General features: G+C 49.8%; 2 protein-coding genes across 3 annotated transcripts in view; both read right to left on the reverse strand.

The window, feature by feature from the left end:
• Positions 1–1502: 1502 nt before the first annotated feature.
• LOC309857552 (uncharacterized protein) lies at positions 1503–3221 on the reverse strand (the record flags this gene model as incomplete). The annotated part of the gene is made up of 3 exons (XM_082750275.1): positions 2939–3221; positions 1953–2693; positions 1503–1630 (listed from the first exon to the last, which is right to left on the reverse strand). Exons 1-3 carry the CDS (start codon positions 3177–3179, stop codon positions 1503–1505), a joined length of 1110 nt encoding a protein of 369 aa, XP_082606401.1. The 5' UTR covers positions 3180–3221.
• A 122-nt stretch (positions 3222–3343) lies between these two features.
• The window catches only part of LOC309857554 (ral guanine nucleotide dissociation stimulator-like), a 265178-nt gene continuing 241319 nt past the window's right edge, over positions 3344–27202 (reverse strand). Inside the window, exons 4-5 of one of the 2 annotated variants that reach the window (XM_082750277.1) lie at positions 6528–6608; positions 3344–4892 (exon numbers count right to left, since the gene is read on the reverse strand). In XM_082750277.1, the coding sequence (XP_082606403.1) occupies positions 4695–4892; positions 6528–6608 (279 nt within the window). In that variant the 3' untranslated portion in view covers positions 3344–4694. Of the gene's footprint in view, positions 4893–6527; positions 6636–27202 lie in introns of both variants that reach the window. The other variant, XR_014307766.1, reaches the window with a different exon arrangement.

Below are 27202 nucleotides of genomic sequence, written 5' to 3' on the forward strand. Positions count from 1 at the left end.
GTTGGGGTTGGCAGGGTCAGGGGGTCACAGCCAGAAGATCCTGAGGGTGTGGATGAGCTCTGTCCAGTGCCAAAGGCCCTGGTTGAGGCTCTGTCCATCCTGCAGCTTCCATGAGCAGCCGACGTGCATTGTAAAGGCCTCTCTTGCTCACACAGTTCATGTGGCTCTTGCTGTTGCCACTAAAACTCCATCTGCATGAACACTTGTCTGTCACCCACTGACCGGCACTGTCCTTGGAGGTTCGTCCCTGAGAGGATGGGGTTCAGCCAGGAAGGACAGGGAGCAAGCCGAGAGGAGTGGCCTGGCCTGTGCCCCTCTGCTGGCCTGGAGCAGGGTCTGGTTGCTCCAGTGAGAGTCTGGGTGATTGAGCCCGGGGGGCTGGAGTGGCTGGAGCGTGTCACCAGACAGGGCATGGGTGAGGTGTGTTCCAGGACACGGGGCAGGGGAACATCTGGGAGAGGACATATGAGGGCGCTGTGGGCAGCCTCCCCAATGCTCTATGGTCACTCCCAGGGCCCCGACGTCATCACTGCTGGCTTGTCCTCCTCATGATTTCAGGTCTCATCTATAGAATCCTGGATCCCTCCAAAGCAATGCTTCTTCGTAATGAAGACAGCATAAAGGAGCCAGCAGCCAGTCCCCTAAAAATGTGGGTAAAGCGTGTTCCAGTGTTGGTGTTTACAGGAATCATTCCTAAAGAAACAGACATTTATGGCACAGACGTGCTTATTGCTTACATTATGAGAGTCAAAGAACTGGAAATGAATTAGTTGTTCAACAGAGGGGTTTCCTGAATGCTGTCACTGAGAATGCCCAAGGGGACAGAGCGACAGTGTCTGTGCACTGAGGGGACATAAGAACAAGAGCACAGCCCCGGAACCTTCCCTGCCCCACTCTGTCACGTACATGTGAGCACATGTGCACACACGCGTGCACACACACACACACACACACACTACATTTAAAGGGTAAGGCAGAGAAGAAGGATGCCGTGTATTATAGGGGATTATTCATTGGTAGAAGGAACATGCCTTCTTTTTTTCATCTTTAAATCATTATTTACTAAATAAACATAGTCTGGATAAAGCCTAAAGAACTCTTTTATGACCTAACTTGTTAGCAAGAGGAGAATATTTAGATATAATTTTAATACTTGATAACATGCCCATTAGAATAGTTGAAACGTAGACTATCCAGAAAAATGAAAGCATGTAAAGGTGTCTCATGGACCCAGACATTTCTCTCATGGTTTCTGCTTTTCAAGGCATGCTTCTAAATGGGAAACCTAGCTCAGAATGAAAATAGTTCATTTGGGGGCTTCCCGTGATCTTTGTTCTTTCAGGAATATTCCTATGTAATAAAATGTTATTTGTATAACAAAGTTTGAAGAGGGGAATCACTCTTATGTTCTGCAGACACACAGAGAAGGCCATATTGTAGGATTCCAGCAGAGGAAAATCCAAGTCGAGGTGAAGTGGCCGAGACAGAGAGCAGAGCAGCGGTTACAGGGACTGGGTGAGGGACAGACCAGTGAGCGATGAGGAGCGCCGGTGTCTCTGCGATGGAAACGTCATAGAACGACATGGTTGTGCAACACCCTGAATGGACCTAATGAGACCTCCATATCCCACTGCAAAGAATGCGAGTAAAATGTTATGTAAACTCAAATTCTATCTTTAATTAAATCTAGTATGTAATTATATACATACACACAAAAGAGAAGAAATACAAAAAAAGCAATGAGGGGGATGGGAAAGACATGCTTTCTGGTTGTAGCAAGCATGAGGTGCTCCTCTGGAGCGAAGCCTGCTTGCTCCACGGAGGAGGCAGGGGGCGGCAGCTCGGGAGCCGAGCCTGCTTGCTCCACGGAGGCAGGGGGCGGCAGCTCGGGGGCCGAGCCTGCTTGCTCCACGGAGGCAGGGGGCGGCAGCTCTGGGGCCGAGACTGCTTGCTCCACGGAGGCAGGGGGCGGCAGCTCTGCGGCGGAGCCTGCTTGCTCCACGGAGGCAGGGGGCGGCAGCTCTGGGGCGGAGCCTGCTTGCTCCACGGAGGCAGGGGGCGGCAGCTCGGGAGCCGAGCCTGCTTGTTCCACGGAGGCAGGGGGCGGCAGCTCGGGGGCCGAGACTGCTTGCTCCACGGAGGCAGGGGGCGGCAGCTCGGGGGCCGAGACTGCTTGCTCCACGGAGGCAGGGGGCGGCAGCTCTGGGGCCGAGACTGCTTGCTCCACGGAGGCAGGGGGCGGCAGCTCTGCGGCCGAGCCTGCTTGCTCCACGGAGGCAGGGGGCGGCAGCTCTGGGGCGGAGCCTGCTTGCTCCACGGAGGCAGGGGGCGGCAGCTCGGGGACGAGCCTGCTTGCTCCACGGAGGCAGGGGGCGGCAGCTCGGGGGCCGAGCCTGCTTGCTCCACGGAGGCAGGGGGCGGCAGCTCGGTGGCAGGACCCTGCTGGTCATCCAGGAAAGTCAAAAGGCCTTGTGGCTCTTCCGTGGCAGAGAAGTGAACGAGGGCCCTGACGACCATCTGCCCTGGCCCCAACGGGTCAGGGGGGGTCACTGGTCTTCCTATCCCATAGTGAGCAGCCGCAGCAGGGATGGCGGGGACCAGCTCAGGCCCCAGAGGTGCAGCGGGTGCCAGAGTGGCTGCTGGAACAACTTCCCGAGACACATCCTGATCTTGCTCTGGGGCCGGTGATGTAGCTCCAAGAAGAGAAAGCATCATCAGTTTGATTGACTTCCCTCTCGCCTTTCCCTTTCCCCACCACTCAGCATGGCCTGTGTTCAAGACCCAGCCCCTGGAAGGTGTCCCCAACAGAAGCCCATGGGGACAGGGATCTGAGATAACTCACTCCTCTCGGCCCAACTACAATCTATGGAGGCTTCCTCAGGGTGGCCCACCCTGCCTCCTCCTCAGGCCCACATCAGTCAACCCCAGTCCTCCTCACCCCCAGCCTCTGGTTCTGTGGTCTCAGTGCGCTGCCTTTCTGGCAGCAGAAGCTGGGCACGGCGCAGCAGGTCCGAGCCAGGTGCATTGACCTGCAGGTAGGCCAGTAGAGCATGCAAGTTGGGATACTCTGGAGGCTGCACAAAATCCCCTGGATACCTTTCCACCCACATATCCAGGATGGCATAGATGGCCCTGGGGACAGACATAGAGGCAGAGAAGTCAGAGGACAGGGTACGCATCCAAACCAATATCCCAGGGAACCTATGTGGGAACCTGGGCCCCTGGGCTTCCAGCTCCTGTCTGAGACCAGTCAGACTCCTTGTCCACCTGCGACCTGGCAGTCCTGCCTGAGACAGGCCTGCTCCCAGACGGTGGGCTGGCTAAAAGCCTCTGGGAGTGGGAGTCCTTGATCAATGGGGTGAGCATTTCTGGACTTTTTAGGGGAGCTGGACACACTCCTCAGTCTGTCTCCTTGCCCACGAGCCACTTGAATTCAACTGCATGTGTCCAGGGAGGGGTGGTGCCTGGCCTCTTAATTACCCTCACTGCACTCGCCTCTGCTCCGTGAAGATCCAACCGAGGAGGGAACAAAGGGACTCTGTCTCTAGCCAGGCCTTCCCAGGACCCTCCCCATACCTCCACCGTTACCTCCTCTGCCCAGTCACTAGGTGCCATGAGAGTGGGTCTGTTTCCACTGACACTCACCTCCCACAGGGTGTGGGATGGCTGCTGCTCCCTGGGCTCTACTGGGTCACCACTCTCCCTGAGCCCCCTCTGAGCACCGAGTGCAGGTGCCAACAGACTGCTGTGTGATGGTTCCTAAATCCTGCGTTCTGGGTCCCAGAATTGGGGCAGAGAGAGGGCTGGGAGGGGGCAGGGATGGAGCATGACCCACTCAGGGGTTGAAGCTGTCCTCCATGCCCCTCTGCTCACACACCTACCCCAGGTCCACAGGGCACCTTCCCAGTTTCCAGTAGAAGCTCTCAGACCTTTACCGTAAAGCAGGAATCACAGAGGTGTGCGTGAAGGTCCAGTAGCCCCTCGAACTCACAGTACCCTTACTGCCCTGCTGGAGAGGGAAGGCCCTCCTGGAGCAGCCAAAGCTTACTCACATGTCGCACTGGTCCTGGTGTCCGCCGTCCTCGCCATACGTGGAGTAATAGCGTCCGAATCTAGAGGAGGCCAGGGGGCATCACATGAGATGTCTGTGGATGTTGGCTCTCACCGCCTGACCCTCGACTAGCCTGCAGCCCTGGGGTGCTGTCTGTTCTGTGCAGGGATCCCATTCAGCTCCGAGACAATCGCCTCCACCTACTGGGGCTTCCTGAATGCTTGCTGAATGAAAGGGCCCCAACCAGCCCATCACCGACATCTGAGTTGCCCTGGCCCCTGCTCACCCTCAGGGTTGCCTGCTCTGGATTCACCCACACACAGACCCCAGAAGGAATCTCAGATCTCCCTTTCAGTGGCAAAGGAGCCCAGCTCAAGATCACAGTGAGAGTCAGGAATGAGGCAGAGGTTTCATCATGAGGGGCACAGGAGTGAGCAAAGAGCATGCCCACAGGCCCAACAGCAGACTTTTCCACTGGCGCAGGCTACCAAGTGTTCTTTCCCTACAAGACCCCACTGAATCCCTATAATACCTCTGCCCCAGTTAGGAGCAAGGGAAGCTTGGGGAAGCTTGGGGTCCTGCCAAGTCTCACAACCAGGCATTGGCCAAATCCCACGGAGCAGTTAGGGGCAGGGGAGGGTGCTCACCTTGCAAAGAGGAGGCCCAGCACCTCCTGGGTGGTAGCAAGGGTGCGATGTATTTCGAGAAACATGTGAACATAGTTTAGATCTTGTTTTATGATGGCAGTCACCAGGTAATCTATTATGGCCTCCAATGAACTGGCACGAGTGTTCCATACTATCAAGGTCTTATTCCTCTTCCTCGTTGAGCCATTTTTCCCCTGAGGTGAATCAGAGGAGACATGAGTCAGTGCTGTGGCCACCAGGAGGGTTGGGGCTTGGAGGGCAGAATGAGCCCCCAGATCTCAGGGACTTCTGCAAGAGGTGGGACAAGAGAGCCCAGAGTCCGAAAAAGAATCGGGTGACTCAGTGTCTCATTGGGTTCAGCCTAAGTCTCTTGGTTTTGCTTCAGGTCATGCTCTCCATGTCCTGAGGCTGCATTCCTCGTAGGGCTGTGTCCATAGGGCAGTGTCTGCTTGAGGATTCTGTCTCTCCCTCTGCTTCTCCCCACTCTCCCCTGCCTCCCTCTCAATCCATCCATCAACCAATCAATTAAGAACCCTTTAAGGAAGGGGTGTCTGGGTGGCTCAGTGGGTTACAGCCTCTGCCTTTGGCTTAGGTCATGATCTCAGGGTTCTGGGATCGAGCCCCGCATCGGGCTCTCTACTCGGTGGGGAGCCTACTTCCCCTCTCTGTCTCAGCCTGCCTCTCTGCCTACTTGTGATCTCTGTCTGTCAAATAAAGAAATAAAATTAAAAGAAAGAAAGAAAGAAAGAGAGAGAGAGAGAAAGAAAGAAAGAAAGAAAGAAAGAAAGAAAGAAAGAAAGAAAGAAACCTTAAAGGAAAAGAGAATATGTTCTTGGTATCCATACAAAGAATTGAAAAAAATGATGTCTGAACTTGCTAGTATCTCAGGTCCTTTTGTGAGCGGAGTATTGGTAGCACGTCCCTGCATGAGTGGCATGGATCCTGTGATTTCTGATGACATAGCCCCATTGTTTTTATTTTTTTAAAGATTATTTATTTATTTATTTATTTGACAGAGAGAGGTCACAAGTAGGCAGAGAGGCAGCCAGACAGAGACGGGGAAGCAGGTTCCCCGCTGAGCAGAGACCCCAACGTGGGCCTTGATCCCAGGATCGTGAGACCATGACCTGAGCTGCAGGCAGAGGCTGAAACCACTGAGCCACCCTGGCACCCAACATATCTCATTCTTGAGATGAGAACACAGATGTTTTAGGTGAGAGGGCTTAGGATAGGAGGGCACGGAGGCTGTAGGATGCAGCACTGTTCATTGGCCACAGAAGGGGATTATATCCAGTCCTGCCCCTGTAAAGGGCTCGATGCTGGTGATAAATGACTGGCCTTCTGGACTACCATGCAGTGCAGTGAGGCCCCTGTTCCTGACCCTAGGGGACCCAAAGATGTGTTCCATCAAAACAAAAGCACAGAGCAAGAGACAGAGTACCATGGGCCCCATGTCCCTTTGGATCAGAGTCTCCCAACTCACCCTTGCAAATGATCATTTGCAAGATTTGTATAACCTGAGGAAGGACTGTTGGGCCACCTGGGAGCACGAGTTAGGAAAATGCCTAGCACAGGGCAAAAGGAGTCTAGATAAACGGGATGAGATCTGGTCTAAAGTCTCTTTAATGATATTCCTATAAGTATGTGGACAATGGCTCTACTTCTGTCCAAGGCGTGGGCAGGACCATGAGGGCCAGTTTGGGGAAGAGATGGGATGCAGATTCACAGGAGTACAGGACTCTAGGAGGCCAGGCTGGCTTCTAGTAAGTGGGGCCCTTGGTGCTGCATCGGATTCCCAGGGGTCGCATCTCCCCAGCACCTGCACTCACCCTGAGCCAGCGCCAGACTCTGTTGGCCGTGTGCGGCTTCTTGTCCTTTGGGGAATGAGAGCACGGGATGTCAACATTCAGCTCTTGCACCATGTCCTCTGGAGCGTTCTGTAAAGACAGTGCCCGGCAGCCAGGCCGGAGACCTTAGAGCCCTGTCTGGAGGCCTTTGCTGGTCTTCAGACCCAGGGCGCTCCATTCCAGACACATCGCAGCCCAGGTGGCAGAGCCCTCCCCCAAGGAGAGAAATGTGGCCCAGCTTCAGGGCCTTGGATATGCTCTGGCACAGCTAAGAGGCACCTCAGGAATCCCCGGTGTACCCAGCCCACCATGACATTGGTGTGAACAAGAAGGGATCACCAGGGTATCCACTGTACTCACCCTCCTCCAGCCCATGGGCGGGAACCCCCACATATCCCTCCTCCCCCCAAACTCCAGAGGAAGGGATGGGGCTTCCCTAGGACGGTTCAGAGGGGTGGGCATCGCCTAGTCTCCTCAGTAGTAAGTACCTTATGGCGTCTCACTCGAAATGTGTTGAGGCATCGGGGGGGTGGTTTCAGCCAATGTCTACAGCATGGGAACAAGCAATTTTCCTGGGAGTTCTGGTTCCCAGAGCCCCGGGATGTACGTAGACAGGATGAAAACATCTTTCTGTCTCAGACGTTTCTATCTAAATAGCCCTGACACCGGACTAGTGTGTGTGTCCTGGTTGCAGGGGTTATAAGTTGTGGGCCTTTGTGATCCAGGCAGTGACATCACTGCCTGTGATCCCCAACCAGGGCCCACTCCTGGTTGGACCCCTACACGAACAGTGCTCCTGTCTGCCATCTCCTCTTCCCCCTTCTGCATGCAAGGACACATCTCATCTGTACACAGTGACCCCAACACACCCCTCGGAACAGGCCCCCAGGGAAGGTCTGGGAGCAGCCAGTGCCCCAGCTTGCAAACACACCTGGTTTCAGACACAAGTCTCTATGCTTACCTGGTTTGGACCTTAGATAAGCCATTGTGCCTGACAGGGATGGTCTTCTCTGCAAAATATGGATGATTCCAGCATGTCTTTCTATCAGATGTCCACAGGCATAGGTTGAATAATAGCTCTGATGTTAGAGGAGTGCTGTCACAGGTAGGAAATACCTCCCAATTTCCTCCCTCCTATCAACTTCTTGGAATCTGCTACTAATCAGATCCCACCCCACAGTCCCTCCTGGGGTGTGTGTGTTTGTGTGCACAAGCACACTCGCTCCTGAGTGCACACATGTCTTCATCAGTGCTCATATTCTGGAGTCCCAGAAGACGACAGCCCCTCCTACAAAGGGCTGGGTAATAGCTTCTCAAGAACTTAGGCTTCGAATTTTCAATGAAATCCCTTAGTAAGGGACTGGCCTTGTCCCTTGGCCCTTGGCCCTTGGGTGGGAACAAGTTATGCGGATGATAGGGCTATGGATACATCCGAGGGGAGGCACCTACCTGAAGAAGCCTACTGCAAAGTTTCCATCGACAGACAGGTGCTTGATTGAAACATTTAGGTGTCTACCCCTGTCTGGGACATTCCTGACTTAAAAGTGTTCAAGGGGTGAAGTGGGGTGATATCCCAGGTGTGACAGCATGATCTCAGGATCCCGGGGGTCCGCAGAAGACCAGGTGGGCCCTGAATGCTTCAGAGTTCCCAGACATCAGTTAGGGAAAATGGCTGAAAACCATGAAGCTACATCCCAGCTTTCTACACTGTAAAGCCCTGTACTCCGAATCACAGCATAGTTGGGTGATCACTTTCCTGGGAGTGGTCTAGAAGAAGCAGAAGCCTTGGCGAGACCTCCGACACCTTGCAGTTGGTCAGTATGATCTTCATAGTCATCCTATGAGATGGTAGGGCAGGTGTTAGGACCATTTCACAGATGAGGAGACTGAGGCTGGCAGGCAGAATAACAGCCCACCAGTGGCCCAGTAACTGCACAGAGCTGGGGCAAGAAACCAGGCTGCCTGGCCTGTCACTGCCCCATGCCACCAGGCACCCCATGCCATCGCTGTGTGCCAATCCTATCTGGGGACGTGGCATCCCTGCCCTCCAGTTTGTAATCTGTTGGCTTAAAAACAAGAGAAGGCCACCCCTTTTCTTATGTGCAGTTGGGGCTAGAGTGGACAAAGTGAAAACAAGGAAATGGAATAAAATAACAAAGTGCCTCCACCCCTCCTTCACACTCCGGGATTTATGTGAGCAACTGCTCTCCCCAACCTTGAACCTTGTTGCTTATCTAGTTTCCACATTCCTCTAGGGTCATTCCCCAGTGTGACAAAGGAAAGGAACCAGGCTCTGTGGTTTAACAAGGCCCAGCCTGGGCAATAATCCAGCTACATGAACCCAAACCGGAGGCCAATTAAGCAGGGTCTCCCCCGGTGCTCCCTCCTGGGAGGGGGTCCGCCTTGGTCCCTCTCCTAACTCCCCCCACTCAGTCCAGCTAATGTGGGCCACACCCAACAGCTAGGACTCCTCACCTGGGACCCCAAGTGCTGTCCTGAGACCCCCGGGGACACTGCGTTCCCACCCACTGAAGGAAGAAATTCCCACCGCTACCCCACATGCAGGGTTGACGAGTTAGCACGAACAGCTGCGTGCTGCCGCAGGCATGCCTTGCCCTCCCCTCCCGGCTGGGTGCAAGCACACTCGCAGCCACGTGAGAGCCCTGGCCAGCACGCAAAGCCTCTGGGTTCACAGTCTCGTCCTGTGGGCAGGTGGGAAACAGAGCCGTGGCTGATCTGGGACCCTCAGAACCAGTGCTGGGCATGAGCGGGGTCGGGGGGGTGTAGACACTTGCCCAGGGGGCACCTCACCGGGTGTTCATCCCAAGATGCTAGTCCTGGGTTCTCAGGGATCAATGGCTCTCCCAAGGTGTGCTTTCCCAGTATTCAGATTCTGTTCCTACTAATGATCTAGGAGGGTAAAAGCATTCTCAATACACACGGTCAAGAGTGCAGGGGATGGTACAGCTCTTCGTCATTTTTTGGATAATCTCAGGAGCACCCTCGAGCCCTCCAACAGAGGGAAGCGATCTCCGCCCCTTAACCGTGTCTCCTCAGTTAGCAGGGCAGGTCACATCTAAGGCTGTGTTGGGACTTAAGACTGCTGGAACCCAAACACCCAGTCAGTGCACCAGATGGAGCACTGCAGTTGGCGGATCTTTCCAGTTTCGTTTGGGTAGAAACGACTGCCTTTGTCGGACACTAGGTGGCTTCATTCAGGGCTGTTTCCAGACCTTGTGCCAATGCAGCTCAGGAAGCTTTTACCTTCGCTAATTGTGAGCTTTGGATTTGAGCACAGCTTCTGATTTGGTAATATTTCTGTTGATCTTTGGATGCATTGAATTAGATGGCAAAAGGCTGGAGCTAAGTTTCCTGGCAAACTGCCCCTGTCTCCAGCGTGCTCCCAGGGCAACGACAATAGGCTGGGGGAGGGGACGCTGGCGGGAGGGCAGCGCTGAGTCTCCTCTGGAAGACTGACCGTTCGTTCACACCTGAGTGAACCTGCCTCCAAGCCACCCTCCAGGAGAGCTTTGGAAGTAAGACGAGATGCTCATGGGTGCTCTTCAAACAGCTTTGTGATATCATAGGAAATGTGATTATTCCAAAGCAGCTGCAGTTGGACTCTAGGAAATCCTGTGTAATAACTCAGCACCGCCCCCCCACAGATGTTGAATGTGTGCGAGACACTGTCCAAGTATCATTCACCATCTAAGTGATCCTAGCTGCGCTGCCCCCTAGGGGCAAAGCATGTAACTAGACGTTGTCCTTGCTCTTAGGGATCTGACATTCCCATGGGAGAGACAGACGATCAGTAAATGAGCAAACACAAAACAAGGTCATTTTAACCATAGTAAATGCTATAAAGACAATAAGCCAAGAAATGTGATCAGGATTGCCTGGCTGCGGAGGACAGCTCTGAATGGCATGACACTGAGTAGAGAAGCCTCTGAGTAGATGGCATGTGAGCCAGTTTGAATGATGAGAAGGAGCCAGTCCTGGGAAGATGGGGGAGTAGTCCCCGCCTGCAGAATCAGCACATGCAAAGGCCTTGGGGTAGGAGGACTGAGCAGTGGATGCCAGTACAGCTATGAGGCAGAGAGTAAGCCAGATAAGCTCCAAAAGAAGCAGAGCCCAAGCCCAGGGAAACCCTGACAGTGGGTTTGCATTTCATTCTTGATGTGATGGGAAACCACAGGAGGGTTTAAGTGGTGAACGGGCACCTTACGGTTAGTGCTTTTGGAACAATCCCTCTGGCTTCAATACAGAGGCACTGGGGCACAAAACCCTGGACGTGGCCAGGCTGTTGAGACTTGACTTGGGTCATCCGACAGGCTGAGGTCATGGAATGAGTCCCTTACACCTCTGGCCAGTGGGGTCTTTAGATGTGACCTACAGGGGTGAACCAGTTGGATCATGAAGCAGAACTGATCTTATAAAATGGGGAAAACATGAGGAATAGCCCAATGATTAACATGGGCCCCAGTCCCCTCTGCCCCCCGGCTCTTCCAGAGTGGGACAGACAGCACATAGGACCCTGGACTGGTAATGCTTCCCTTGGGGCCCTCTGTCCTTGGTGGGGTGACAGGAACAGTGGGACCCCTTGGCACACTTTCTCCTCAGGGGCTCACACTCTTCAGTGATCCCGTCAACCCTTCTTATCAGCAGCCTCTGCTCCCTTGCCAGATGTCCCTCCATGGAACCCCAGCCCTAGGCAACTGAGCTGTGCTAGAGGAAGCTGCAGACTCTGAAGGTTGGCATCTCTGTAAAGCCACAGCCTCCAGCCTCACCTGCCTCTCAGCTCAGACCCTCCACCGCCACCCCCTCCCCAAACTCTGGTCTCTCCGTTGTGTTCTCTCACCCATTCCCAATAACAGCTGTTCCAACTCCCCTGCTCACTCACACCTCTGTGGCCTCACCAGCAAATGAGCTCATCTGCTTTTCTGGTAAACAGAAGCCTCCATACGGGAATGTCCTCAGCCTCTGTGCTTCCTATCCTGCCCTCCCAGGACCAGACAGAGGCGGCTTCCCTCCCCCATGTCTGGCTTCCCCTCCCCTCCTGTTCTTTGCTTCCATCGCTCCTGCAGCTTCACCCCCTCCCCTCTCCCCACGTTCATCACCCACCCCTCCCAGCACCACTGGCCCTGGGACAAGTCTCTCTCATCTTAACCAAAAGCTCCTGGGATCCCTCACCGCCTTCAGAGCCATGTCTCCTGTCCCCAGCCCCGCCTCCTGAAAGTGCCGTCCATAGTCACCCTCTCCAGCCACTGCCCCCCACACTCCTGACAGGAAAGCCTCGCCATCTTGATTTCTGTCCCCCCCCCCACCCACTGCCCCACTCAGGCCACCTCCTGTGTGGGCCACATCCTGACCCTACCTCTGGTGGGGTCCTCATCTTCGTCCCCAGCCTCTCAGCATATTTGACAGCTCTGACCCACTCGTCCCCCTCTAAATACTTTCTAGTTTCTCAAACTCTCCTGATTTTCTTCCCTCTTCTCTGGCCATTGCTTCCCAGTCTCCTTCCCAGGTTCCTCCTTTTCTCCTTCTCAGGTTCTTCCCATTTTCTAAAAATCCATGTTTCTCATTATTTTGTCCTAGGCCGATGATTCTCAAGAGAGGACAGTTTCAGGCCTCAGGAGGGATCTGGCAATGACCAGAAGAAATTGTGTCTATCACAAGTAGGGAGCTCTACTGGTAGAGACCAGAGATGCTGCTAAACACCCCGTAATGCATAGGACACTCTCCACCATGGAATTACGCAGCCCCAGGTGTCAGCAGTGCTGGCGTTGAGAAGTCCTGTCCCAGGCCTTTGTCTCCACTGATCCATGCACCCATTCTCCTGGGCCAGCACCTTTGGCCCTACGTCTTTAGGTACTAGGTTTGTGGTGATGGGCCTCACCATCCTTTCCTGTGGCTTCAGAAGGGCTGCCTGCCTTCTGGACGTTATCATTTAGAGCTTCAGCTGTCCAAAACCAGTGTGACTACGTCTCCCCACGGCAACCCAGCCCACCACCACCCCCAGTCTGATTCTCTTCGTGTCCCACCTCCTGGAGAATCACACCAACTTCCATTCATCTGCTCACACAGAAGTCATGGGATCACCCTCCACCACCCCTTCTCCCTCCCATAGTCGGTCTAATGGATGGTTCCTGCTGCGAATATATTCCCTCTGCCCGCTCGGCCCCCTCTCCTCTCTGGTTCAGGCTCCCAGACCTCCACCTACATCCCTCCAATGGCTTCCTAAGCAGGTTCCCACCCACACTCTCCCCACCACCTCCAACCCACTTCCCATCCTGAAGCCAAAGCAATCTTCCTAAAATGTCAGTTGGATCACGTAACTTCCCTGCTAAGAGCTTTTCAGTGGCTCCCCATTGGCCTCAGGACAAAAGTCCAAATTTCTGACCATGTTCTCTCTGCCTTTGGTCATCTCGCTCATGCTTGTCTCTCCAGAAGAAGTTCTCACCATTTTATCTTTTTCCCCACCCTCCATCCCCCCCAGCACCAACAATGAAGTTCAGTCCCTGAAGTGGGCGCCATGTTCTCTCTCATCTCTGGGCATTTGCCACTAACGTCCCTCTGCTTGTAACACCGTCCTCCTGCTGCTCGCTAACTCCCAGTCACCTGCCAGGTCTGAACACAGACACCTGGCCTCCACACACCTTCCCAGGAGTCCTGAGTCCTTCTAGCTACACCGCCCATACAACCCATGATTGCAGGAGAGCATATTCTCTCCTGCAAGGGTTCACCTACTTGGCTCTCTGCCCTAAGCAGTGACCCTCTGCAAGGGCGGATGGTCCCTGACCGGCTACAGGGCCAGCCACGGGACCCCGCATAGCGCCTGACACCAACTAGGTGCTCAGCAAACGTTTGTTCTATGAATAAATAGATGCTTTTTAAAAACGTTCAGAGGGGCACCAGGGTGGCTCAGTCAGTTAAGCATCTGTCTCCAGCCCAGGTCATGATCCCAGGGTCCTGGGATGGAGCCCCACATCGGGCCCCCTGTTCAGCAGGGAGCCTGCTTCTCCCTCTCCCACTCCCTCTGCTTGTGTCCCCTCTCTCACTGAGTCTCTGTCAAGTAAAGAAATAAAATCTTAAAAAAAAAAACAAACCTTCAGAAGCTGAATTACTCTATACTGTGACAAGAATCATAATTCAAAATCACTGAAAGTCCCATTTAAGCTAAAATCTACAAGGGTTTCTCTACTAAGACTACTTTATATACGGGTTCGGTTCAACACAGCAATTTGTGATTCTTCCAATTAAAGTGGCTTTTCCTCCTGAGGGATGAGGAGAGGAGAATGAATGGCTTGCTTGGCCCCCTGGATATCTCAGATGTCTACCCTTCGCACGAGCCTCAGGGCTGAGGACGAGTGAATTAGGGGAGATTCAGCCACGGTCCACAGATCCGACCGTCGAACTGACGAGTCACGGCGCTAGCTTTTTTTGTTCATATTTTAAATATGGACTCTTGGGTACTGATTTTTTTTTTCACTCTTTTAATTATACAACAATATCTTTATGTCCCCATGTTTTCAGAAAGGCCAGGATGGGTCTATCTCGGAGTGCCAACCAGAGTAGGGATGGAAATCTGTACCAGCCTAGGACAGAGTGGAACCAGGTCAGTCACCAACGCACAAAGGCAGGAGACAGGAAACGGAGAGGGATGTCACCTGCTTCACCACAACAGAAAGGTTCTTGCTTCTGACGGCATCTGCCTCCAGTTGAACAGTCCAGGTAAGAAGGCAGGCAAAGGGGTGAGTTCACTCTGCTCAGGCCAACCTCAGCAAACCCTTTGGAGCCCCCCTCCCCAACCAGTAAGAAAAGCTGTCTCCATATCTAGAGACATGTCTGGTTTTCTTTGAAGAAAACGGGCAAAGCAGGCTTCCTCCCACAGAGTACAGGTATCCTCCAACTACACAGATTGTCCTTTGGGTGGTGTATAAAATCTCTCCAAGGCCAGAGCTGCCCACTGTTGCCCTCACTTGGAGAGTCCTGAGCCCCTGCTGGCAGCGTTGGTGGTCCCGCCCCCGCAGGGAGCCAACAACCCAGACTGAGACTTACGGGTTGCAGAGTAGAATCTGTATGCTTGGGAAAAGCACCTCGGATAGGTTGTCTGTCCTTCAGCCGGGACATTCTGTCCTCAGCACACGTGGACTCTGCCACCTAGGTGTGTATGGGGGGCAGGCAGGACAGGGAATAGAAAGTGGGAAATCAAAATCCACCTAGAGCTTTCCAGCCAAAAGCTGCCTTCAAGCTAATGATTTCCAATATAAAATATTTATCACTAATCCTACTTTCAAAACTCTACATCCAAGAAAGACCTGTGCCAGTACTTGTGGTATTAATAACTTAGAAGGGAAGCCTCCCCTAGATGGTGAAGGGTCAAAGCTGAACAGATTGTTCTGAGTGCCAAGAGCCTCTGTCTTAGAAGTTTCTTCCTCAAGGTGGGCCTTTCCCTGGATGCCCTTCATGGACCTCCACCCCCAACCCACTCTCTCCTGGCAGGCCTGGCCAGTCGCCAACCTCAGGCCCCTGCACAGCCCATTCCTCTCCCTTCCGGGTAGAGCAGTGACGCTATTGTCGACTGGACCACATCCTATGATGACAACCCCTGCGGAGGCAGCACACAGAAAAGGCTGACCTTAGTGCCAAACAGACCTGGGGTCACGGGCTGTTACTGCCATTTGCTGGCTTTGGGTGTATTAAATTCCTCCGGCTTCAGCTTCATCATCTATAAAATGAGTATGAACCACTTTAGTCACAGACCCTTGAAAGTAACAGAAATCTATTTAAACTGATTTGAGCAAAAAAAAAAAAAAAAAAAAAAGTAATTTACTGAGGGAGTTCTGTGGTATGTCATGGGACCCAAGGGAGAGAGGAACCAACTAGTAATTTCCAACCACTATTCCTGAAGGTGGAGGAAGAGGGCAAACAACAGGCTACCTGACACACAGTAGATTCATAAAACATCAGCAGCGGTTGCTAAAAAGCTACTGGCACCTTGTCCCAGTGTCTGTCCCTGAAAACTGAGGGTGACAGAGAAAGAAAGACATTTTCCCACATTTGTGAACTTGGTATCTGTTCTGTCACCATCCTTCATATTCCCACTTAGACAGTAGAACTTTCTTCTATGCTCTGCAGCAGGGGCAGAAGGCACGGCGGCTGAGCTGCAGAGAGGAGGAGCCTGGGGTCAGGAATGGCCTCCATCCTCCCCGCCTCCCACGGGCCATCACAGATAAAGCCTTGTGCTTGGGAAGCTGCAGATCCGTAGGGGAACACAGAGGGAATGGTGACCAGGGTCCATGCCCCACCTGTTTACTATCCCTATGGCTTCCCGTCTGGGGTTGTGCAGACTTCCCCAAGGCCCAACCCCAGCCCCCGCTCTCTCTGCCTTGTGGGTGGTTGTTTCCCAGGTTCTCAGAGTAGCACGGCAAAAAGCCAGCCACCTCAACTGTAAAATATTCTATAAAGCAACATATGATCAGCCTCAGTCCCACAGACAGACCCACTGCCTGGTGTTGAATCAGAACTTTGCAATCCCAAAGACCCAACTTTATTTTTTTTTTAACTTTTTTTTTTTTTTTTTTACATAGCTGTTTAAGCCATGGCTTTATTTATTTTTTTTTTTAACATCTTAATTTTATTTTTTTCAGTGTTCCAAAATTCCGACTTTAAATCCAAACTCCATCATCTGCTAGTTGTGTGGCTGAGAGCAAATTGCGCTATTCTTTTGTTCCCCCATTTTTTTAAATTATGGGAAAATACATATAACACAAAATTTAGCATTTTAATTGTTTTTCAAGGCATAGTTCAGTGGCAGTATACACGATCCAGACTTCCCCACCATCCATCTCCAGAACCCTTCTTGCCTTGCAAAACAGAAACCCTGTATCCATTTATATTAGTCCGGGCTCTCCACAGCCTCGAAGGCACATCCAGAAATAATGCTTAACCAGTTATCTGGGCAGCCCCGTGGCCATAAAATTAACCATCACACCATTAACACTAACTCTGTCTTCTCCCTTCCTCCCAGCCCCTGGCAACTACTGTCCTACTTTCTGTCTCTGTGAATTTGACTACTCTCAGCATTTCCCATATGGGGAGCCATACCATATTTACCCTTTGGTGACTGGTTCACCGTTTACTTTACTCAGCATAATGTCTTCAAGGTTTATCCATGCTGTAGCATATGTTGAAATTCCCTTCTCTTTGGGGACTGATTAATATTCCCTTATATGCGTACGCCACATTCTGTATACCCGTTCCTCGACATTTGGTTGCTTCTGCCTTTTAACTATTATGAGTAATCCTGCTGTGAGCACGAGTGAACAAGGATCTTTGGAGATTTCACCCGATCTTTTAGATATATATCTAGAAGTGAAATTGCTGGACCTTATGATAATTTTATATTTAGTTTTTAAGGAACTACCAACTAGTTTTGCACAATGACTGGAACACATGCCCACCAATGGGGCACAGGGCTCCAATCTCCCTACATCCTCTTCTGCCCTTGTTATTTTCTGTTTGTTTGTTTTTTGATAATTGCCGTCCTATAACAGGTGTGAAGCATCATCTCATTGTGGTTTTTTCTGTGTTTCCCAACTAATTAGTGCCATCTTTTCATGTGAAGAACCGCCATTTGTGTATCTTCCTTGGAGAAGCATCTACTCAAGTGCTTTGTCCACTGGGCTGTTTGAGTTTTCCTGTCGTTGTGTTTTAATCTTAAATATATATATTTCAATATATATAAGAAGGTTTGTGGTTGTCAGTGATCAAGATGGCACCATGAAAATAAAATCTTTAAAAAGGAAAAAGAAAAGAAAAGGGGTATCTGGCTGGCCCAGTTGGTTAAACGTTTGCCTTCGGCTCAGGTCATGATCTTGGGGTCCTGGGATTGAGCCCCGCATCGAGCTCCCTGCTCAGTGGGGAGCCTGCTCCTTCCTCTCATCCTCCTCATGCTCTCTGTCACTCTCTCTGACTCTCTCTAGTAAGTAAATAAAATCTTTAAAAAAGAAAAAAACAGAAAAGGTGGCACCAGGAGCTGGTATTCAACTCTGGCTCCTACACTTTCCATTGAACTATGCAATGTGTTCTCATCCACTGCCACAGTCCCAACATTTGCACACTGACTGCCATTCCTTCATCTTCGACTCCACCCCCCTCCCTGAACAGAAGGTAACAATCAGAGTCATCATTTCTGCCTAATACCAAAGCCATGAGACTCTCCCCCCACTTTCCAAATTATTCCTGTAGAAAAAGAGCTGTTTGAGGGGCACCTGGGTGGCTCAGTAGGTTAAGCACCCAACTCTTGACTTCGGTTCGGGTCATGATCCCAAGGTTGTGATCTTAGGGTCATGAGATCGAGCCCTGCATGGGGCTCCGTGCTTAGCAAGGTGTCTCCCACTTGAGATTCTCTCTCTCCCCCTGTCTACGCCCCTCCCCCTCCCAAAATAAATAAGTAAATCTTTTTTAAAAAATACATACAGAATAATACCTGCAGTGAAGACAGAGTCAGGTTTAACCCCAATCTCAAATTGCTTCTGTTTCTTGAACTCCTTTCAGAAAGCACACTAGAAACAGAAAGAAATTCCAAGTGAGTTAAGTCTAAGTGACAGAGCAAAGTTTGCCAAGCACTCTCCTGTTGTGTTCAGAACCTTGCTCCAGGTGCAGGTTGACTGGGACAGTGCTCCCCTCCCTGCCCCAGAGCTCGCCATAAGCTGCACTGCGGAGCGATCCCAGGACATGGGCCAGTAGACAGGTTCCAGCGGTCTGCTGCCCAGATGCTAGACAAGGAAAATAGCATCATAATGTGTCAGTGAGGGTTCAAAATCAAGGGTCAGGCTCAAGGTCTTTTTTTGTGTACCCTCGTCACTTGCTTCACATAAGTCTTCATCGCATGAAATAATGTGCGATCGCTGCTCCAGGAAATGCATCTCCTGATTCTGACATAAAAGGACATGTCTGGTGCCTAGCTTAGTTTCAGGGATGAAGCCAATAAACATGGGTGATGTATGCATCGTGGACAGAAATAAGGCTCCCCAGAGCCTCTTTGTCCTAATTGCTGGCTGTTAAACTTTGTACTATACCCTGAAAAAAGGTGAACAGAATTGCTCTGTTAAATTGGTGAAAAACTTTCCTAATATGAGATAATTGATAGATTGTCTTATATAATATTTTAATGCAAGGCAATGAAATCATAAAAAAAAAATAACACCCACAACACCTTCAGATTGCAGTTTTCCTTTCCATAGAGATTTGTCTTCCCACAGCTGGAAGCTAACATCCTTGTTTACCTTGAGTGTCATAGGATTCATCATTCCCTGGGCAGGTGACACTGGGTCTTCTCAGCACAAGCCCTTACTCACAGAGGAGACAGGAAAACAGAGCAGAAAATCAGTCTTGGATCTTCGTGTTACTCCAGATTTGTGAGAAAAAATTCTATTTACAGACTATAATAACCTCTATTTTAAAAAAGATTTATTTATTTTAGAAAGAAAGAGAAAGGAGTGAGGGACAGAGAGGGAGGGAGAGAGAATCTCAAGCAAGACTCCCACCCCGATGCCAAATGAGGAGACCAACACAGGGCTCGATCTCAGATGCTGAGATCATATGTGCGCGCGCGCACACACGCACACACACACACACACACACACACAAAACCCACATCCCGTAGCATTACCACACCACTTAAAAGATATTGACTGTATTCTTAGCCCCACTACACAGTTTCACAGACTGGGTCACAGTTCTGAACAATGGTGAAATAACTCCTCCAATCTTGGGAAGCTCCAGAAAATTCTGCAGAGTGGTAGGATTTTAACTGCAGCAGGCACAGGATAGCCCTGGCTCTGTTCTTCTACTTTGCGGAATAGCTTCCACCCAAAAAGGACTCCACACATGATTCTTCCGATCACACCAGCACATGTGGTTGGTGAACATGGCCTCCATGCCGGGAAAAGCAATAAGCAAAAGAGTATGAACCAATCTGGGCACCTGGACCCTGGCCATTCAGCCCTTGGAAAGACAACCAGTCGCTTCCTGTTCATTTTCTCAGACCCTAAGTGACCAAGTCAAAGTCTGAGACTCTCCAGATAAAAGGAACCAGAGAGGCACATGGAAACTGATGTAAAACAGTGGCCAAGAAATGTTTCAAAATGAAAAGGCAATTTGCAGACCATCACATAGTGTGGGTTCCTTTCTGCACAGTGCTTGTGTACTATTAACATAGTATATATGTATATTTAGAGTACATTCTGGAAGAATATTACCAGGATTATGATACAATGATTATTGTTTTGAGGCAGAATTTTAGAATACCTCAATTTCTATTTTACTTTGACATTTAATTCTTTGATAATAAGCACATATTTGTTCTGAAATCAGCAAAAAAGTTTTAATTTTAAGGAACAACCTAAGGAGTTCAAACTCATCATTTTTACATATGATCAGACATTATTTTATTAATGACAGAATGAGAGACTAAAAGTAAGATTATCTTAGCCCAGAGAAGTACCATCAAGGCCCTATTATTTCCTCATAGCGCCATATTTTATGCCCCAAAGAATATAGGATAGTTAATAGGATCTGAATCATTTTTTTGCTCTGACAGGAAGGCACTGAGCAAATAATCAGAATTGTTGAATAAAGTCTATATGGAAACTTACAAACTTGATTCTAGTTTGTATCAAAGTTTCCAATTGCTGCAAAGGTCAATGCTGGACTCTACCTCATTTTCCTCTTCATTTTTCAAATAATATTGCACAAAAAGTTACATTCTATTATGTCACTCAATGACAAATAATAAGCATTTCCCTACATTGTTAAAAATTCTTCAGCAACAATAGGTGTTGGTGAAGGTACAGAGAAAAAGAAACCCTCGTGCTCTGTTGGTGGGAATGCAAACTGGTACAGCCACTGTGGAAAACAGTATGGAGGTTCCTCAAAAAATTAAACATAGAAATGCCATACGATCCAGTAATTCTACTACTGCATATTTACCCAAAGAATATGACTTTGAAAAGATCCATGCAACCCAACGTTTATCGTAGCTTTACTTACAATAATCAAGATATGGAAGCAGCCTGAGTGTCGATTCACAGATGAATGGATAAAGACAATGTGGTACATATTAACAGTAGAATGTTACTCAGCCATAAAAAGGAATGAAATCTCATCATTTGCAAGATAGGTGGAGCTGGAAAGTATTCTGCTAGGCAAAATAAGCCGGTCAGAGAAAAATAAATACCACATCATTTCACTCATATGTAGAACTTTAGAAACAAAACAAACGAATTAAAAAAAAGAGAGAGACCAAAAAACAGACTCTTAAATACAGAGAACAAACTGATGGTTACCAGAAAGGGGGGTGGGAATTCTTCAGAAACAGACTTTAACAACCATGTAATAAATAGCTACAATAGCTATGTAATAAAACAGCTGTGTCTTGGTTGATTTGGCCATTTGCCTATCGTTAGCCTTTTAGGTCTTTCATTAGCTATTAGAGATAATCAATATTTATCAATTCATTAATTTCCTAATTTGATGAATCATTTTTGCTCACTTGTTATGCGCCAGTCACTGTACAAAGTGCTGGAATGCAGCAACCAACAAAGCAGACACGGTCTTCCCAGCCAACGGAGTTTATGGTCTGGTTGCAAGACATCAGCCAGCCAAATGCCTACATTGCTGTACACTGCGCTGACCACTTGGATGAAAAAGTGAAGTTTGACGACAGCTTATAATTGGAAACCTGACTGCCGTGATCTCAGTTGTGTTCCCCAACCCAAATACATATGTTGAAGCCCAAACCCCCAAGACCCCAGAATGAAATTAGAATTTAGAAAGAAGATGATTGCAGATATAATTAAGATGAGGGCATTTGGGTGGGGGCCCCATCCAATATGACTGGTGTGCTTACTAAAAGGGAAAATTTGGACACAGAGACACACACAGGGAGAGCACCGCATGAACATGAAGACAGGCACTTACCAACCAAGGGGAGAGAACCCTAACAGATTCTCCCTCACAGCCTTCAGATGGAACCAGTCCTCCTGGTGCCTTGGCTGCAGACTTCTGGCCTCTGGCACTTGAGACAATACATTACTGCTATTCAAGCTGCCCACCCTGCCCCCATCTGTGCCACTTGGTTATAGCAGCCCTAGACGCAAGAGGCCTCTCTGAGGAAGTAACGTTAAGCCGGGACCTGACAGATACAGAGGAAAGGAGAATGTGCTGAAATTAAGATGAGGGCTGTCATAGGCATTGGATGTTGGGGTTTATTCTCTGGTTGAGAAGCAGGGAAGTGATATGATCAGGGTGGTCCTTTTGTATTCCAAGATCCACAGAAGATCACAGACAGTACTCTCACTCTTTTACATAGAAAGAAATCTAACCCGGGGAGTTAGTTGCCTGCAGATTATTGGAAGGGCTGGAAGGACAGCCTGTGGACTGGGCCTCGAGGAGGGGTTTCTGGAACATCACCACAGAGCTCACCCGCCAGGGAAGCCATTACATCTGCTGCAGTCAGGAAGCTGTGGAATCTGGCAAGTGAGGCAGCACCTGCTGACCATGGAGGCAGCAATCCCACATCCACAAGCCACAGCTTCAAGGCTCTCTGCACCTGTGTCAGCCACACCTACTAGACCCACATGTACAAGACGCACCTGTGAAAGCCACACCTGGGAGACCCACATCTATGGGGTGTGTCTCTCTCCCTGCCTCTCTTTGAGCTAACTCACATGGTCCACCAGTACATCTGATTTAAGCTGAGCTGATTTACAGTGCTTCTGGAAGCCAAGATGCATGGAGTCTGGGAAATAGGGTCTTCAGTTATCAAGCCGCTGTAGGACAGATAGATAGACAGTGGGAGAATGTTGGGACAGACATTAAATTTGCCAAAGTACTGTATCACTTTGGCTATCATGTAGAAAATGATTGGTGGAGGCAAAGGTCAAGGAGGGAGGCCAAGAGGAAGGCAATGATGGTAGTCAAGTGAGAGGTGGCTGTGGGTCAGGTTGCGAGGGCAGAGGTAGGATAGAAGCAAGAGGCTTGTTTCCTGACAACAACGCCCACAATCCTTGCTCTGGTCAACTAGGTCCTACCTTCTGCTCTGGCCTCATCTCTCCTTTGCCCTTGATCTCTCTGCTCTTTCAGGTCCCTGAGCAACACAAGCCTGTCCCTACCACAAGCCTTGGCTCAAGCTCTTTCCCCCACCTGGGCTGTCCCACCTTGAGACTTTTGTGTGATTGACTCCTTATCAAATCCCAGACTAAATCCTTCACCTTCAGAGAGACCTCCTGTGACCACCTATTCCCCAGCCAATCTACACATCACACTGCCTCGGTTTTAGTTTTTAAAGCATTGATAGCTCAGTGATATCTCCTTGTGTGTTCACCTCTGAGCAGAGACCCCATGTGTCCCCTCATCTCTGAGTCTCTGTGCCTAGAACAGTGCTGGATACACAAGTGACACTCACAGATGACAACAGGACATGGGGGATAAGAGAGGGAAAAGCCAGGATTGACACTCAGTTTGCTGGGCTGGACCACTGTGTAGATCATGGCACAGAGATTTGAGGCAAGAAAAGAGGCAGTGTTTGGGGCAAAAAAGAACACAGAACTGACGTTTCTTTTTTTTTTTAATATTTTATTTATTTATTTGACAGAGAGAGAGATCACAAGCAGGCAGAGAGGCAGGCAGAGCAGAGAGCCCGATGCGGGACTCGATCCCAGGACCCTGAGATCATGACCTGAGCCGAAGGCAGAGGCTTTAACCCACTGAGCCACGCAGGTGCCCCAGAACTGACGTTTCTTATATTTTAAGTTGGAAATGCCTGTGTGGCAGATGGAACAATGCCTTCCCAATAGTGTCCACACCCTAATCCCTAGAGTCTGTACTGTGACCGTATACAGCAAAGAGACTTTGCAGGTGTGACTAAGTTAATGGTCTAGAGATGAGGTTGTCATCGAGGTGAGCCCATCGTAGCCCAGGGTTCATTTTATTTATTATTTATTTATCTGTTTATTTAAAATTTCATTTGTCAGGTAGAGAGAGAGAGCACAATCAGGGGGGGAGTCGCAGGCAGAGGGAAAAGCAGGCTTCCCCACTGAGCCAAAAGCCCGATTCAGGACTGGACCCCAGGCCGCGGGGATCATGACCTGTGCCAAAGGCAGACACTTAAGCCAGGTAGCCACCAAGGCATCCCTAACCCAAGAGTTCATCTAAGAGGGAGGCCGGAAACCTGGAGATAAAGGAGCTGTGGCCATAGAAGTGGGGATCGAAGTGACGGGAGGAAGTGGCAGGAGCCAAGGAACACAGGCAGCCTCTAGAAGCTGGAAAGGCAAGGAAACAGTTCCTCCCGTGGAGCTCCCAGAAGGAAGGTGCCTCTGCCAACATCCTGACTTTAGACTTTTCTGACCTCAGAACTATAAGATAATACATTTGTATTGTTTTAAGCCACTACGTTTGTGATCATTTGCAATAGTACCATTAGAAAACTAAAATAGCCCATAAAACATTGTACATGAAGATGTCAAATAAATAGTCAACGCATCTTTGTTCGAATCTCTGATGATTTTCAGCAATAGAATAGTGACTCGAAGAGGAAGAACTTTTACATCGTCATATATATCATAAAACCCCTTCACAAACACATCATGCCAATGAGCTCTCTCATCACGTGTGGATAAGGGAGCCATCCTGGCACACATACATCGTTATGTTTGCAAATCTGATAATCAAATAATAGCGTCATTCTGGTTTGCATTTCCTTTAACTGTTAGTGAGGCAAAACACTATGCATATCTTTATGAGCTGACTGTCATTTCCTCTTCCAAAAATTACCTATTTCATCTTTTATTAGTTAGGATGACTCCATCTCAAGCAACAGAATACTTAGCCTAAAAACAGCTTCAGCAACATAAGGTTATTGAAAAACCTCACATTTGTTGGAAACTTGGTTCGGAGCATCAGTGACTTAAAGGCTGTGGTCAAACGTTCTGTGATTTTCTTTGGGATACCCTCACAGTCACGGCCTGCTGTGGCCCTCCAAGCAGCCAGAGGATGAACCCTTGACTTAGCCCGCTTCCCCAGCAAGATGGAAAGAGGAAGAACGTCCCGCTGGCCCCTCTTTCTCCTGTACTTTCCCCAAAGCCTGAGTCCACGTCATGATGTCTCATCGGTCAGAACTGGACACACACCAATACGAATCTGCTACGGAAGCAGCAAGTGAGGCTTCCTGGTGTTTCTGTCTCTACCACCAGAGTGGGCTTCCCCAGCAGGGAAAAGACATCCCCACATATGCCTGTGCCCACGGCCCTGTTGCAGTCTTGTTACTTTTCTGAGCATTTGCATGAGCTTTACAGAGTAAGGATGCTCAGCCTTCATCTGTCATTGTCCAGCCAGTGTTGTTCCCTAGTGTGTCCACCTTCTCATTTTGTTTATGGTTACTTTTGTCTCTTCTGTTTTCCAGGTACCAAACGAACTCCGTGATTCTTCAGGAGACTGAAAAGCGTTAGTGTGCCTCCCTACAACTCTCAGAAAGCACCAAGCAAAATCCACTCCAACTGGCCAAGGCCCAGGTGTGGACGATGTCCTCTGCGGGGCTGCGTGGTACTCTACTGTGCCCTACAGGTGCAGGAGCTTATAAATAACACTTTCACAGCTCAGGCTCTCAGGGGCCTGAACTCATCTGAGGCCAGAGACCTTGTTGCAAAGGGCCCGGTTCCCCTCCGAGAAGGACGTGAGGGTTATAAAGATGCCACGCTCTGCTTTGAAGTCCATCATTTTCCATCGCGTCCCCTGGGCCATCCGTGGGGATATGCTCCCACTTTTGATTTCTTTGGCCTTTCCAGCTACAGAACAGATCCCGCACACTCGTGTTTATTATACCCTGGAGATGTCTGAAGGTCCTTCACGTAGGGCTGGGCACCTCCGAGTGCCTGGAAGGTCCTAGGGAATAAGGATCGCATCATCTGCTTTGGGATCTCTCAAGCACCAAGTTCCAGAGGCTCTCCGCTGTGGACCCTTTTGCTAGTACGAAAACATTCCATGAGCACCCGCTTACCCCCACAACACCTGTGCACACACACGTTTTTTTAATTTGTCAGGTCTATTGGGAAGCTCCCCACCAGGTCCCGGGGCCTAGAGGTAGGTTCCCAGGATCCCATATCACACCTGATCCCTGTGCCAGGGCTGGACGACTCCTACAGCACTTTGGCAGTTGGTGCAGAACAGGAACCCAGCGGCGAGTGTCTACCACGGGTCCTTCATCCCCAACCAGCACACAGATGTTTCTCTTCTTTATCAGTCATTTTTGGCCTGCCTGACCTTTGAGTGTTTGTGATTCCAGAATATTGGATGCCTGCCCAATCAACCTCAGATTGCAAATCCGAATTCTCTGCCTCCCAAACTTTTGTCTGCTTTCCCAGCTCCTTCGACGAGGTGGTGGCAATCTTTTAAGGGATGGTGGACAAAGAGCACCTTCAAGCTCCCTATGTAGAACGTAGCGGTTCCCTAACTAGACTATATAAGGAACATTTGTTCTTTGTCACGTGGTTATTAACAGTTCTGGGGATCCTTGTGTGAAGATACGTGAAGCTCCTTCAATTAGATTTTCTGTTCAGTTTTTGTGAGAAATGCTTAATAATAACCAATGACAAAAGATAAAGGAGTTTAACATTGTTATGTAAAAGGACAAGCCTCCCATGTAACTCAAATCTTCTGGTTTAATCTGCTTCCCTGAGCTCTGAATCCAGAGGCCCAGTGGTCTATGGTTCCCACCAGATGGAAGTCCACGGCGGCCGACTCAGCGGTTCCAATCTTGGTAAGGAGCCACCACTGATTCATCTCTTTGCCAAAACTCATGCCCTCCCTTTTATTCCACCAAACTAGTCACCAAGCTTTCGTCCTTGTGTTCTCCTCCATGGTTCTCAGGGCTGTCCCCTCCACTTCATTCCCACCAACATGGTCCCAGTTAAATCTCCCTTCTTTTTATACTGGGATTACTACACAGGGTCCTCACCTCTCTGTCTCTCTCTCTCTCCCGACCATTCTCCTAGCTGCTGAGGAAGGGATTATGACAAAGCATGGTCTGTCTCCCAACCTCAACGGCACTTCCACACCTCTGGGTTCAAGACTCTTCTCAGCGTGGCCACCAGTGTCTGCCCACCTTCCTAGGCCCCCCACACCCTTGGGCTCCAGCCCCACAAATAGCTCATGGAATGTGTATGACTTGCTTTTGTTAGCCCCTTTCACCAACAACTCCTTTTGCCTGTGTTTTAAATTTAATTAATTTAATTTAATTTAAATAAATTCAAGCATGGTGGCTAGAGGTCCCGAGTGAGGGAGCCAATAAGAGGGGGTGGGTTGTGGGCTCTTGATTGACTGGTTTGCATTTAAAGCAAGCAAACTCCCAGGACCATCTTTTGCCTCCCCTAGGAATCAGCTCACCCCGGGGGGGGGGGGGGTTGGTCTCTCTGGTCAGCAAGGCTCTAGATGTCAAAACATCAACTACAGAAACTAGAAAATGTGGTTAAAACAGACTAGAATGCCCTTTCTTTCATCCCCGGCATAACTGGCGGATAGCATGTCATGGCATAAGGCTCCAGAGTTTCCCTTGTGGCCTCAGGTAGGCCAGGGAGCACCCCCTGAGCTTTGGTTCC

This window comes from Mustela nivalis (assembly GCF_964662115.1).
Source record: "Mustela nivalis genome assembly, contig: HAP1_SCAFFOLD_888, whole genome shotgun sequence".
Classification (NCBI taxonomy): Eukaryota; Metazoa; Chordata; class Mammalia; order Carnivora; family Mustelidae; genus Mustela; species Mustela nivalis.